This window comes from Rattus rattus, chromosome 9 (assembly GCF_011064425.1).
Source record: "Rattus rattus isolate New Zealand chromosome 9, Rrattus_CSIRO_v1, whole genome shotgun sequence".
In the NCBI taxonomy this organism is placed as follows: domain Eukaryota; kingdom Metazoa; phylum Chordata; class Mammalia; order Rodentia; family Muridae; genus Rattus; species Rattus rattus.
In genome coordinates this window covers 64729578-64741931 of record NC_046162.1, presented here as the reverse complement: position 1 = coordinate 64741931, position 12354 = coordinate 64729578, and the positions used below count along the sequence as shown (strand labels likewise).

At 50.1% G+C, this 12354-nt stretch overlaps 1 protein-coding gene and 1 long non-coding RNA gene across 2 annotated transcripts; one reads left to right on the top strand and one right to left on the bottom strand.

Moving 5' to 3' along the window:
- Positions 1-578: 578 nt before the first annotated feature.
- Positions 579-10821, bottom strand: Eif4a3 (eukaryotic translation initiation factor 4A3). Its single transcript, XM_032912096.1, has 12 exons — positions 10579-10821; positions 8886-8958; positions 7242-7308; positions 6693-6755; positions 5803-5935; positions 5539-5619; positions 5081-5222; positions 4719-4857; positions 4172-4287; positions 1092-1199; positions 883-1010; positions 579-789 (listed from the first exon to the last, which is right to left on the bottom strand). The coding sequence occupies exons 1-12, from the start codon at positions 10745-10747 to the stop codon at positions 773-775; spliced, it is 1236 nt and encodes a 411-aa protein (XP_032767987.1). The 5' UTR covers positions 10748-10821; the 3' UTR covers positions 579-772.
- A 95-nt stretch (positions 10822-10916) lies between these two features.
- LOC116909048 lies at positions 10917-12203 on the top strand. The gene is made up of 2 exons (XR_004389046.1): positions 10917-11058; positions 11520-12203. It is a non-coding gene; the product is annotated as an uncharacterized LOC116909048 (long non-coding RNA).
- Positions 12204-12354: the final 151 nt, after the last annotated feature.

Sequence of the window (12354 nt, the reverse complement as noted above, 5' to 3'; positions counted from 1 at the left end):
GTCAGGGTGTTAGAGGCTTGTCTGTTCTGCTCACGGGCTGTTGGCAGAATCCGCTATGGTTTAAGTGTTGTCCCCTGCTGACTGAGGTCAACCCTCATCTTCAAGGCTCCTCCAGGTCTTGCTCCCTCTCCTCAGCCTGGTCTGCTCAGCATGTCTTACCTGGTACCGTCCCCTAATCTCATGCAGCCAAGGCTCCAACCCTCACCGGATGTGAGTGCGTAAACTCCAGGGTGACCTCTCCATCCCCAAGCCTTGGCTGAGTGCCATTGCAGGATCAGGTTCAACAGGTAACTCATAAACTCCATGGCCCTGTCACATGCACCTCCCCACTCCCAGTTTGTGCTTCCCTTTGCTACTCTGTCCTGTGTGGATGCAGTCCGCATCCGAGCTCCTTCTCCACCATCTTCGAGTGGAGACCTTTGCCCAGCCTGCACTACTTTCTCCTGACTTCTATGGACTCTGTTGCCGGGCTGTTTCACGTCTTAAACCAGATCCTGCACATGTGAAGGTAGGGAAAGAAGTGGTCTGTTCATGACCAGACCAGGAAAGCTGGTGACACAAGAACTCTGCACTCTAAGTCGTGGGAAAATTTCCATGTTTAATGTAAAAGATTTAGCGCATTGGATTATTTACACGTGCATTAGAAAAGATGGCAGAGGCCGAGGGTCCTCCTGAGGGCTATGAGAAGACAGTTCATATAAACCCCATTAAATAGAAGCTTCCATGTCCAAAGAGGAGCTCCAAACAGGCCCTTGGTGTACCAGCACCAGCTTCAGATGAGGTCAGCCACTGAAGGGGAAGAAAGACACTTGTTAATATGTCACCTCCCTAACCCTAGTAAGGGAGCCCCGCCCACAGCCACCGGTACAGCCAACAACTTGCCATTCATAGGCATCTCATCTATCTGGGTGGAGTAGTACTGCTCAATGTCCCTGAGGATGCGGATGTCATCATTCTTCACAAAATTGATGGCCACACCTTTGCGTCCATATCGACCTGATCTCCCGATTCTTTCGATTAAAATATAGGTGTTAGTAAGCAGTCACACACACGAGGGTCCAGGGTGTTGAGCAAGGGAAGGAAGCACGCACCTGTGAATGTACAGTTCTCTGTTGTTGGGCAGGTCATAGTTAATGATGAGGGACACCTGGGGGACATCGAGGCCCCGCGCCCAGACATCTGTGGAGATGAGCACTCGGCTGCAGAATAAGAGGCAAAGGTGAGAGGGGGCAGAGCGGCCTCTGCAGTGTGAGCAGCACACCAGTGCTCACGTCACCCGCAGGCTACTGGAAAACCTGCTGCAATCATTTAAGACGTGGGCTGACAAGACCACAGCTGAGTGTCTTTTAGAGTTCATTTGTTTAAAGACAGTACCTCCAGGAAAACACGACGTCTGCTTGGCAAAAACCCCATTAAGAACAGGAGCCTACTACTGATGACCCCATTTCAACCCATACCCCTCCCACACTATAGCAGATGCTCTGAGCAAGTGGTGTCAACTGCCACAGAGGACACAGTCATGATGATGCCACCCATCTGAAACATGCCTGGTCCTAACAGACACGCTAGGTGTGCAAGGACACGGGACTAGAAAGCAGTGTAAGAACACAAGACGGGGGTTGGGGATTTAGCTCAGTGGTAGAGCGCTTGCCTAGGAAGCGCAAGGCCCTGGGTTCGGTCCCCAGCTCCAAAAAAAAAAAAAAAAAGAACACAAGACGGTTACACTCCTGAAATGGTGCCACACTGACAGTGAGCTAGAAACCACCTGCTTGCTTCCCCTACTGCCATGGTTACTAGAAAGGAGCTGGACTCCTGTTTCCACTGCAAGTTAGGGGAAGGAGAATCCCAGAAGTCTCCAGAGGTACGCATGCGTGAGCATCTACTTCCCTGCCTTTGTGTAGCATCGCAACCGACCCAGGAGGAAGGGAAAAGGCCAGAGCAGTGTGAGACAAGCAGGCCAGGGCTCCAGATGGTCACGGATGGCAAAAGGACACAAAAGGTTTCACCTAGAGTCAGCCAAGACCAACTGCTGAAACCAAAACCAGAAGAAAAGCAGAGAAGCCTACAGGCAGGAGCTGCTTAAAAGAGCAACTGGATTGGGAACTGAGGCCTCAGAACGAGGGGGCCAACAGCTGGCAGACCCTCACCTCATCAAGGCAGAAGGAAACTACTGGGCATGGTGGGTCATCGTAGCAGCATCCCCTTCACCTCTCCTTGATACTTTGAGGTGAAGGAAACACTTCCAGACAGATTGAAGCAGGACGCTCATCCTCAGACCCAAACTAACTTGAACATGTCTCAGATAAAATTCAGAGATGAGGGGCTGGGGATTTAGCTCAGTGGTAGAGCGCTTACCTAGGAAAGCGCAAGGCCCTGGGTTCGGTCCCCAGCTCCAAAAAAAAGAAAAAAAAAAAAAAAAAAAAAAAATTCAGAGATGAAGGCAGGTTAAACATGTATAAATCTAAATAAATAAACCCTACCCTATAAAGCACAATGACACTGCAAACTAAAACATATGTTAATCTCCAGCACTGAAAAACAATTACGTGTGTGTGTGTGTGTGTGTGTGTGTGTGTGTGTGTGTGTGTGTGAGAGAGAGAGAGAGAGAGAGAGAGAGAGAGAGAGAGAGAGAGAGCGAGCACACATGGTTTAACAGGCATGAAACAAATCTAGGTCCTTGTACCGTCTGCAAAGACAGGAACGTAGCTCTGATAACAGATGTTAGCGATATCTCCAGGTAGGTACTAAACAACAAAATTTTTAAAATACATTAAAGAGAAGGGAAATAGTTTAAAAAAATAAAAAATTCAGTCGGGCATGGTAGCACACGTCTTTAATCCCAACATTCGGGAAACAGAAGCAGGCAGATCTTTGTGAGTTTGAGGACAGCCTAGTCTACAAACAGCAGACTATCCAGTACAGGATAGTCAGGGGTCTGTTACACAGAGAAACCCTGTCTTGAAAAACCACACACACAAAACAAACAAAAAAAGAGGAAAAAATCACTTCTAAGATCAGTACATACATGTAAAAACTGCTCTGAATGGTCCACTTCTGCGACTCTTACACTCCAGTGGAGACAGGAGATCATAAACCCTGAGCTGCACAAACAAGCCCTGTCTCAAACTCTAAAACCAAACAGAAACGCAGGTGGTGGCGCGGCGCGAGCCTTTAATGCCAGCACCCAGGAGGCAGAGCAGGTGGATCTCCGAGTTCAAGCCTGGTCTATGGATGGAGTTCCAGGACAGCCACGGCTACACAGGGAAACACAAACCAGCAGACAAGCACCCTAACACCAACCCAAACCAAAACCAGAGAGGGAGAGAACAATCATCACAGCGCTGACAAACCAAACTCAATTCTGACTTCTCTGAGAAACATTATTTAAAAAAAAAAAAAAAAAAAAAAAAGCAGAAGGATGAGCCCTGCCCAGGCTCACAGACAAAAGTTGTCAGCCAGGCTTCAGGACACCAAGGGCAGGTTCAAATCTCCAAAGAAAAACTGTAACTGCACACCCATATCCAAGGTGAGGACGGATACAGCCAGCATCAGAAGACAGGCCAGTGACCTGGCTCAGTCGTTTACTTAGTCAGGGAGCTTAATGCCAAGCCTGACAGCCCAAGTTCAATCCCTGGGACCAACATGGTGAAGAGAGAGCTGCATTCCACATTGGTCCCCGACCTCCACACACTCTACACAGCACATTCAACCCTACAGCCACACGGAAACACAGGACGGGCGCCTCACCTACTCAGTCACAGAGAACTGACTATGAGAGGAAGGGATCCCGGCAAGCAGAGGGCTATCACAGGCTATCAGCTCTAGTCTAGCTGGGCATCTCTTGTTGAAGGACAGACAGACACAGACGCAGACACAGACACACAGACACACACGCCAAGTGTGTCCCCAGGGAATCACAACAGGCCTGAATCAGACACAGACTCTCGAGGCCTGTTCTCTGCGCACTGTGATTGCTGATCCAATACCTGGTCACCAGAAGTCGAACAGAAACCAGCGTGAATACAATAAACCAATGCCAGCAGCGGTTCACCACCAACCCAACAGCCCGCACGGGACAGCGTCCTCTCAGAGAGCAGCATCAGCCCCTGCACCTGGGCCCTGAGGGCAGGGCCATCCGTCCTCCCACAGGAGCCAAAGCTGCAAGGCCTACCTGGCACCTGACCGGAACTCCTTCATGATGGACTCACGCTCTTTCTGAGGCATGTCTCCGTGCATGGACGACACAGTGAAATTGGCTTCTCTCATTTTTTCTGTCAGCCAGTCAACCTACAGATCAGAACAAGAGAGGTGCTCATCCACCCATCCAGAGACCTGTACATCGGCAGCTCTCAACAGCAGATTTACAGAGTCGAAGAGGAAACTCCCCCACCAACTCTCGAAGACTCTGCCGGCAGACACCACTTCAACCCAGCTTAAACCAAAGGCATCCGAATGATGACAGAAGACCCGTGTCGGTAACCCCCTTCTGTCCTAGACGCAGACCTTCTGTGACCTCCCTGCTCAGAGGCCCCAGCAGTTCCCCCACTGCCAAATCTCAGCGTTTCCGTCTAACGCACTGGCCATAGCTGAATTAACGGGAACCCAAGCCTAAGCCACACCCTTGGCCTCTGACAGACAGGACACCCGGCCTGCAGCTCCCCAAGACCGACACAGCGCAGCGCAGCTCCCCAAGACTGATGCAGAGCAGCGCACCGCACCTTCCTCTTGGTGTTGCAGAAGATGACAGCCTGGGTGATGGTCAGCGTGTCGTAGAGATCACAGAGAGTATCGAACTTCCATTCCTCTCTTTCCACGGCCACGAAGAACTGTTTGATGCCTTCCAGAGTCAACTCATCACTGAAAACAGAGCTCACGTCACTCTCCAACCCAGAACCCAAGGGACAGGGCCACGCTGAGCCCAGCCCTCCTCTAGCCGGCGGCTTTAGACCTTTCCAGTTCTTGGTCCCTGGGTTCCTCTCCACAGAACCCCATGGAGCACACAGCTCAGGCTTAGAAATGGAAGAGGGTAGGGATCATTAAACCTGGCTTCCACCCAGGGAATGAAGGGACGCATCCTTACCGCTTCACCAAGATGCGGATGGGGTCGGTCATGAACTTGTTGGTCATCTCCAGGATCTCATGGGGCAGCGTGGCGCTGATGAGAACAACCTGAGTGGCTGGTGGCAAGTACCTGTACACATCGTAGATCTGCTCCTTGAAACCTGCAGCAGACGTGGTGAGCTCGGCGTTGGCTTTCAGGCTGTCACTGAGAGCCACACAGAGGGACTTCAGAGAAGTCGGTGGTCAGAGCGAGTTCACACCTGAACCCTGAGCCAGGCCATGTGCAGTGCCAAACCAGACAATAAGAAGACACTGTCACCCCAGCTAGGACTGGTCTCAAAAACATTAACAAAACCACAAAAACATTACAATAAAAGTTTCAGGTTCAAAACCCCACAAGACACACTGCTTCTGCAAAAAGTAAGGACTGTCACATACACCTGATAGTATGTTACTAGAAAATTCTGGTCCCCTTACCTTTGTTCAACATTTCATCAGCTTCATCCAAAACCAACATCTTGATTGCCCGTGTCCTTAAACTTCTACGGCGGATCATATCTGGCAATTAGATTTTGAAAGAATCACATGTGGCTCTAAGGAAAGAGCTAGCCACTCCCACTGGTCCCCAGAGCGCTCAGAAGCTGTCCCACCATATGGTGTATACAACTGGACTGCCACGTCCTTTGAGCACACCTCATAAACACCACCCACAGCCCAGTTCTCAACAAGAGAAGCACTCACCAAAGACTCGTCCTGGTGTGCCCGCCACAACATGCTGCCCATAGTCCAGCTTCCGGATGTCCTCGCCGACATTGGTGCCCCCAATGCAGGCATGGCACTGCACGTTCATGTAATCCCCCAGAGCAAGCAGACCCTGAAGCAAAACAGGTTTCCATGAGAGGCCCGCGGTCAGACACATCTCAAGGGTCATCCCTACTTTAATGGGAGACACCACCTACCACTCACTCACTTAAGCTCGTTCCTCTGTCAAAAGGAAATTCAATTTAGGGTTTCCTGATACTGAAGGGGAGTAAACCAAGTGTGGGAAAAGTCACAGTTGATAATCTTACCGTATTAACATCCCAATACATATCCCTCCAAGACTAGAAGGAAAATCATTATTTGATTAAAATGAACTTCATTTTCCTGTGAGGAAGGAACCAGGGCCTTGTGTACTGCGGCAGAGCCAACTACCGCTGTGCTACATTCCCAGGACCATGGCTACACCAGGAGAGCAGAGACCAGGTAAGAACCACCAGCGAGTCAGACAACAGAGAAGGAATCACAGGCTGCCAGGCACACACAGCTCCGGGTTCCAGCTTCTTGTGTTGTCAAAACCAAAAACGAAGCAGGAAAGTGCAGGTGGGAGGACAGCGGGGGGCAGTGTTCCCTCCACCTTTACAAGGATTCTGGGAGGTGCACTCAGGTGTGAGCCACAGCACCTTCACCCGCTCCACCGCCCTGTGGACCCCCAGCAAAACAGAAATCACCCCCCTTCCATACAACGACACGTGCAAACACAGTGGCACTCTCTACTGTTGCTGCAGGGATTGATGGGGGCCTCACATGTGTGGGGACAGCACTGTCACAGAGCGGCACCCAGCTTGGCACACCATCTCTGATTGTCTCACCTTCTGAATCTGCACTGCTAACTCTCTTGTTGGAGCCAATATCAAAGCTTGGGTTTCTCGAACCTAGTGAGTTAGAGAAAAGAAATGTCATGAGATTGTACAGAGGAATGGACAGGTTTTCCTGTGACGTGTCCACAGGTCACTCTCATTCTCTTACCCCTTCCCTATCTCTTCCCTAACGGTCCCATCTCTACTTTCAAATCCTCTTTGAAAAATTAAAAAAAAACAAAAACAAAAAAACCCCTAGATTCTGCATGAGAGGGAACCTGATATCTGTCCAAGTCCAGCTTCCTGCCCCGAGCCTGTCAGCCTTCAGTCTCAGTGTCACTCGCACAGCTTGCTAACAAGCACTGGGACCTACTATAAACACCAGCTTGGGTTAGCTCGATGCTCTTTCCTAACCAGCCTCAGGAGACACTAAACTTGAAGGCCAGCAAGAGCGTTGACAGTCAGGGCTCTCCTGCGAAGGTCAACCACACCCCATCTAAACCTGCACTCAGTACACACGGCATTGGCATTAAAGAGCATTTGCTGCGAGTGGCAAATCACCTGGATATCCAAGCACTGAAGGACTGAAATACTGAAGGTGGCCGTCTTGCCTGTGCCAGACTGAGACCTGTTTAAGAAAGCACAAGGGTAGTTATCAGAGAAAGAACATCTGACACTGCCCCTGTTCTAGGGACCCCAGTTACAGCAGTGCTCCCTCCAAAGGCCTGGCTGCAGACATGTGCGGCAGCTTCTTTCTAGGAGCCCCTGCTCCTGCCCTGTTGGGGGGTGGGTTTGTGCACTGTAAAGGTTCCTAGCGTTAGTCAGATGCTGGGTTCTGTGCAGGCAGAGCTGAGTGCAGGCCAGGCTTGGTGACTTATGTTCATGAAGTATCACCCATCTCAGTGCTTTGTAAACTCCGTCACCTCGACTGGTTCAGGAAAGAGCTCATCGTTTAGCTCAACAGAAGAGAAGCAGGGGTGCCCAGACACCAGAGGAGGGGAGGGGGAAGGGAGGAAGTGAGGAAACCACAGGGAGAAGGTATAGAGAAACCATGAGGAGAGACATGGACCAGAGCAAGCCAAGGCAAGGCCAGAGAGCAGGTGACAGGTCATGTGTCCGGTGTTAGCAGCCTAGTCAGGTGAGAGTCTCAGAACCTGGCCAGCTTAGGCTTCACGGCTTGTTAATAAAACACCAGGCTAGAGCAGGCTTAGAAACACCAGCAGTTATCTGAGAACAAGGAGGACATAGAAACTCCATGAATTAATCTCAAACTCTCCCAAACATCTTAACTCCAACAGTGGGAGACCAAAGTACAAGGTCACTTCTTATTCTTATTTTTCACCTTTACTTATCTGTGTGACTGAACATGTGTGAAACTTCTTTCAAAGCCGGGAAGAGAATGCTGGACCTGAGGCTGCAGTTATAGGCAGCTCTGAGCCACTCAGTGTGGGTACCAAGAACTGAACTTGGGAACAGAGCGAGCGATCTCCACAGCCCCCAGAGAGAGAAACTGCTACAGACAGAATGGATGTGGGGCTTCTATACCAGGACACCAGAACTAAGAAACTGCAACGCCAACAAGAACTTCCCAAAGGAGGCAGAAAGGGGACCTCTCCTTTTAATACACCAGTTCCTAAAGTCTGAAGTATGATGTAAAGGATAACTGGTCATTTACAGTTCAGTAGCGGACTGGAGAGATGGCTCAGTGGTTAAGGGCACTGACTGCTCTTCCAGAGGTCCTGAGTTCAATTCCCAGCAACCACATGGTGGCTCACAACCATCTGTAATGGGATCCAATGCCCTCTTCTGGTGTGTCTGAAGACAGCTACAATGTACTCACATACATAAAATAAAATAAATAAATAAATAAATCTTTATAGTTCAGTAGTAGAGAAGGCCCTGGGCTCTGTACCTAGCATGCACCTTTAATCCAAATAGCAGCCAGAATTCTGAGTTGGAGGCCAGCCTGGTCTACAGAGAAACCCTGTCTCAAAGGAAAAGAAAAGAAAGCTAATGAAAAAGTACTTTACACAAATCCATAGATCTACATTCAGGACCTAGGGATACATCAGTGTAGTGTACGCAATGACCTCCATAGGACCCAGAATACACATGCAAAAACAAGTCGGCATAAATAAATAAGGCAGGCTCAGCTCCCCACAGCTCTCCCGAGGACCCAACTCGCTCTCAGCACCCACAACTTACTGTGCGATGACATCTCTCCCTTTAATTATCTGCTTGATAGCACGCTGTTGGATCGCGGAAGGTTTTTCAAAACCTAGAAATGTGAAGAGGAAAACCGTAACTCCCCAGGACTGTGACGGCATGAACTACCTGGGGAACACACACTTGCTCCTTCCTGCCAATCCCAGGCAACACAGGCAGGGCTGAGCACATCTTCACAGACCAGCCTACAGGACTACCTGTCAAGATGCTACCTACTACACCAACACTTGGAGGGCAGAGGCAGGAGCATCAGGAGTTCAAGGCCAGTCTAAGCCACACGAAACCCGCTCTACAAGCAAAAGCACAAACCCGAAAGAACTGCAGTTGCTGCCCTTTCCCGCTACCAAGCACTCAAACCCCAGCTGGTGGTGTCTCCAGAGCACTGAGCCTGCACAGGCATGGGGAGACGCCCTGTGCTGCTCTCCTGTTTGCACCCAGGCCTATCATCTAGGGACCACCCACCTGCTGGGGCCATCGCTACTAGCAATAGTATGAAAGACTGGACAAGGCCGTGCACTCCCTTAATCCCAGCAGGAGAAGCTGAGCAGGGGGATCTCTGTATATTCCAGGCCCCCTGGTTCACAGAATGAGTTCCAGACCAGCCAGAACTAGGTAGAGAGACTGTGTCTTAAAACAAAACAAACAAGGAAAACACAAGTATTTTCCAAATAAGCAGATAGGATTTATACAGAAAAGATGTTGTTAAACATCTTGGTGACGCACACCTTTAATCCCAGCATCTGGGAGGCAGAGGCAGGGGATCTCTGAGTTAGAGGCCCAGTTTGGTCTACTAAGAGTTACAGGACAGCCAGGGGTACATGGAGAAACAAAACAAAACAAAACAAAACAACAACAACAAAAAAAAAAGCAAAACAACAAAGAAAGCAGAAACAAAAAGAGTTCATTCGGCCTCCCTCAAATGCTCCTAAGCAAATACCAACAGCATGACCCACTATTCACTCAAAAAAGCCAGGAATGCACTGCATCTGCTGCCAGCAGATCCTTTAGCTCCACAATAACATCCCCATCTCTCCTATGGTCCAGCCATCACCCCGCCTCCTCTTCTAACTCCAAATCCAGACACCAAAATAAACTTTCAAACGGTAAGCCTGATCCTATCGATTCTGCTCAGAACTCTGCGGTGGCTGGCTCCCCGCTGTATTTAGGAGTGAATCTCAAATTCTTTACACACGCCTTTAAAACATGACAAGGGGTTTCTTTCTTATGTTCCTGGCACTCGTCAGGCAATGGCTTCAAGAAGCCAGGACCAGTTGTTCCCTCTCCCCTGGGGATTCTGAACGCCTCTGGGAGATCTCTTTCGGCTCTTTTAACTCTCCGTTATCAATCTATCTACTCTATCCAGTCGCTCATTCTCTTGTTTTCCCAATCCTCACCGCTTGAAGCACCTTTGCTTCGTATTTCCCGCTTCCCTAGGAAGCTTTAAACTCCACAAGGCACGAACGCACCAGATTTGGAGCCCCGACTTCCCCATCAAAGCTTCGGGGCACCTCACAGGGACACACACATGGCTATCCGCTACACGAGCGACTGGAGGAGCCTGGCTGACTGCAGTCCCGGGGAACCCCGAGCTCTGGAGCCCGGACGCACGTTCCCCACTCGGTCTGAAGCGGCCCGTCCCCTAACCTCCCCTTCCCCGAGGCCCGCGCCCCACCGTAGGCGTAGATGCCGCGCAGCAGGTCCTCCCGAAGGCCCATGGTGTCGAACGTGGGGGTCACGTCCACCTCCTCGCTCGTCTCGAACTCCACTTTGGTCATGTCCTCCTCTTTGAGCAGCCGCTTCCGCGCGGAGCCCGACGTCGCCATCGTGGCCGTGGCCGCCATGATCCCGACCCCACTAATAGACAACTGCGAGCTGCGGCGGGAACCGGAAACAAGGCTCGCGCCGCCGGCCGGGTCGGGAGGAAGTGACGCAAACACAGCGCCGCGGAAGAGCGTCAGGAGGGGTGGGAGGCAAAGCGCGCCAAGCCTCGCGATATTCCGTGCTCCGCGGGATTCGGCGAGGGACAGGGCTGGCAGTCTCTGGATGTCCGTAACTCTGCGTACTCTTTTCTCTTCTGGGTGTCTGCAGCCTACTTGGGATAGGGATGTGGGTCTCAGGGAGGAGCAAGAGGGATCCCAGGGTGTCCCTGAAGGTACCGAGCAAAGGAAGATGGCACTATCCTTTGGGCTCCGCGCTCCTTCGCTGCTGACTGCGTTGCCATGGCAACCATAGCGTGGCGACCCGGGAGAATCAAGCTGCTCTCCGGGGGTGATGGATGGGAGGGATCGGTGGAGACAGAGTGGGTAGATGTTTTTTGCCTAGGAGAGCAGGGGACGCCCAAGCTGCCATCACATCCGAGAATCCTTCAGAGCCTCTGACCCGGCGTGGTGACCCCAGTCACTCTGGAGGATCCTGATTTTCAACGCAGGCTCCAAAAGGGCCTTGCTACTTGGGGCATGTCTTTCTGTTTGTGAGAGTGGATCCCAGGACCTCTGTAATTTCGAGTCGTAACCCGAGTTCTAGCAAAACTTCATTTGCATGTGGCCTCTTTCTTTTTTTTCTGCTTTTGAGGAAAGATGACTAAACTGTTAAGGGCTGTTACTCTTCTTCCAGAGAACCTTGATTGTGTTCCAGCCACTTAGACCGTGTGACTCACACAGCCTGTATATTCCAGCTCCAGGCGATCCAGTGCTTCCAGCCTTTGTGGGGGCCACACTCGTGGTGTGTACACACACGCAAATACACAAATACTCAAACAAGTCTTTAAAAGCTACTATGAAAGACTCATGTCGATAAGTTTAGTTATAACCAGATCTTTTCATGGAGAAGTTGTGGGTTGCAATGTACCCATGTTAAAACAAGTTCTTTATTACTGCCTTCTCTTTGAGAGCTCAGCTCCCGCTCTGGTATCAGGATTTGTCCAGACCAGATAAACCATATAATACATGTGGTATTAATCAGAACACTAAAGGCATAGAATTGGCCGAGTTCCAGTTCTCGTGCCTTCTCACTCAATGAGGATTTAGTCCACGTGCTCATGACGTTTTTTGTTTTGTTTTTTTGCAAGCCTGACTCTAAGGGTTGTTTTGCAATCTTGGCTTTAAAAGACACAGGGATTTTAATGACATCCCAAGAAAAGAATGTAAAGTTTCCATTTCATACTGTCTGTTGAAATGAGTAATTACAGCTTGTGGTTACTATTTAAAATGCTGTTTCATCTCACTGTTTCTTTTATTTCATCAGATGTAACAACTAGAGAAAGGTGTTATTGTATTCTTAATTGGACCACTCTGCTCACATATCTTTTTGTTTATTGTGTCTGCGTGTATCCGCATGTATTAGTGTGTGTTCGTATGGTGTATGCGAGTGGGCAGGCCCATGCTACAGAGCAGGTATGGAGGTCGGGGGACAGTTGTGTAGCATGTTCTTCCCTCCTACCTTTATATGG

Excerpts from the sequence above, each read along its gene's own strand:
- Eif4a3 (XM_032912096.1), bottom strand. The coding sequence starts at position 10,747 with ATGGCGGCCACGGCCACGATGGCGACGTCGGGCTCCGCGCGGAAGCGG. Across the intron at positions 7,309-8,885 it reads GGGAGAGATGTCATCGCACA|GTCTCAGTCTGGCACAGGCA; the intron begins GTAAGTTGTGGG and ends TTTCTTAAACAG. Across the intron at positions 5,936-6,692 it reads TAGCAGTGCAGATTCAGAAG|GGTCTGCTTGCTCTGGGGGA; the intron begins GTGAGACAATCA and ends GTTTTGCTTCAG.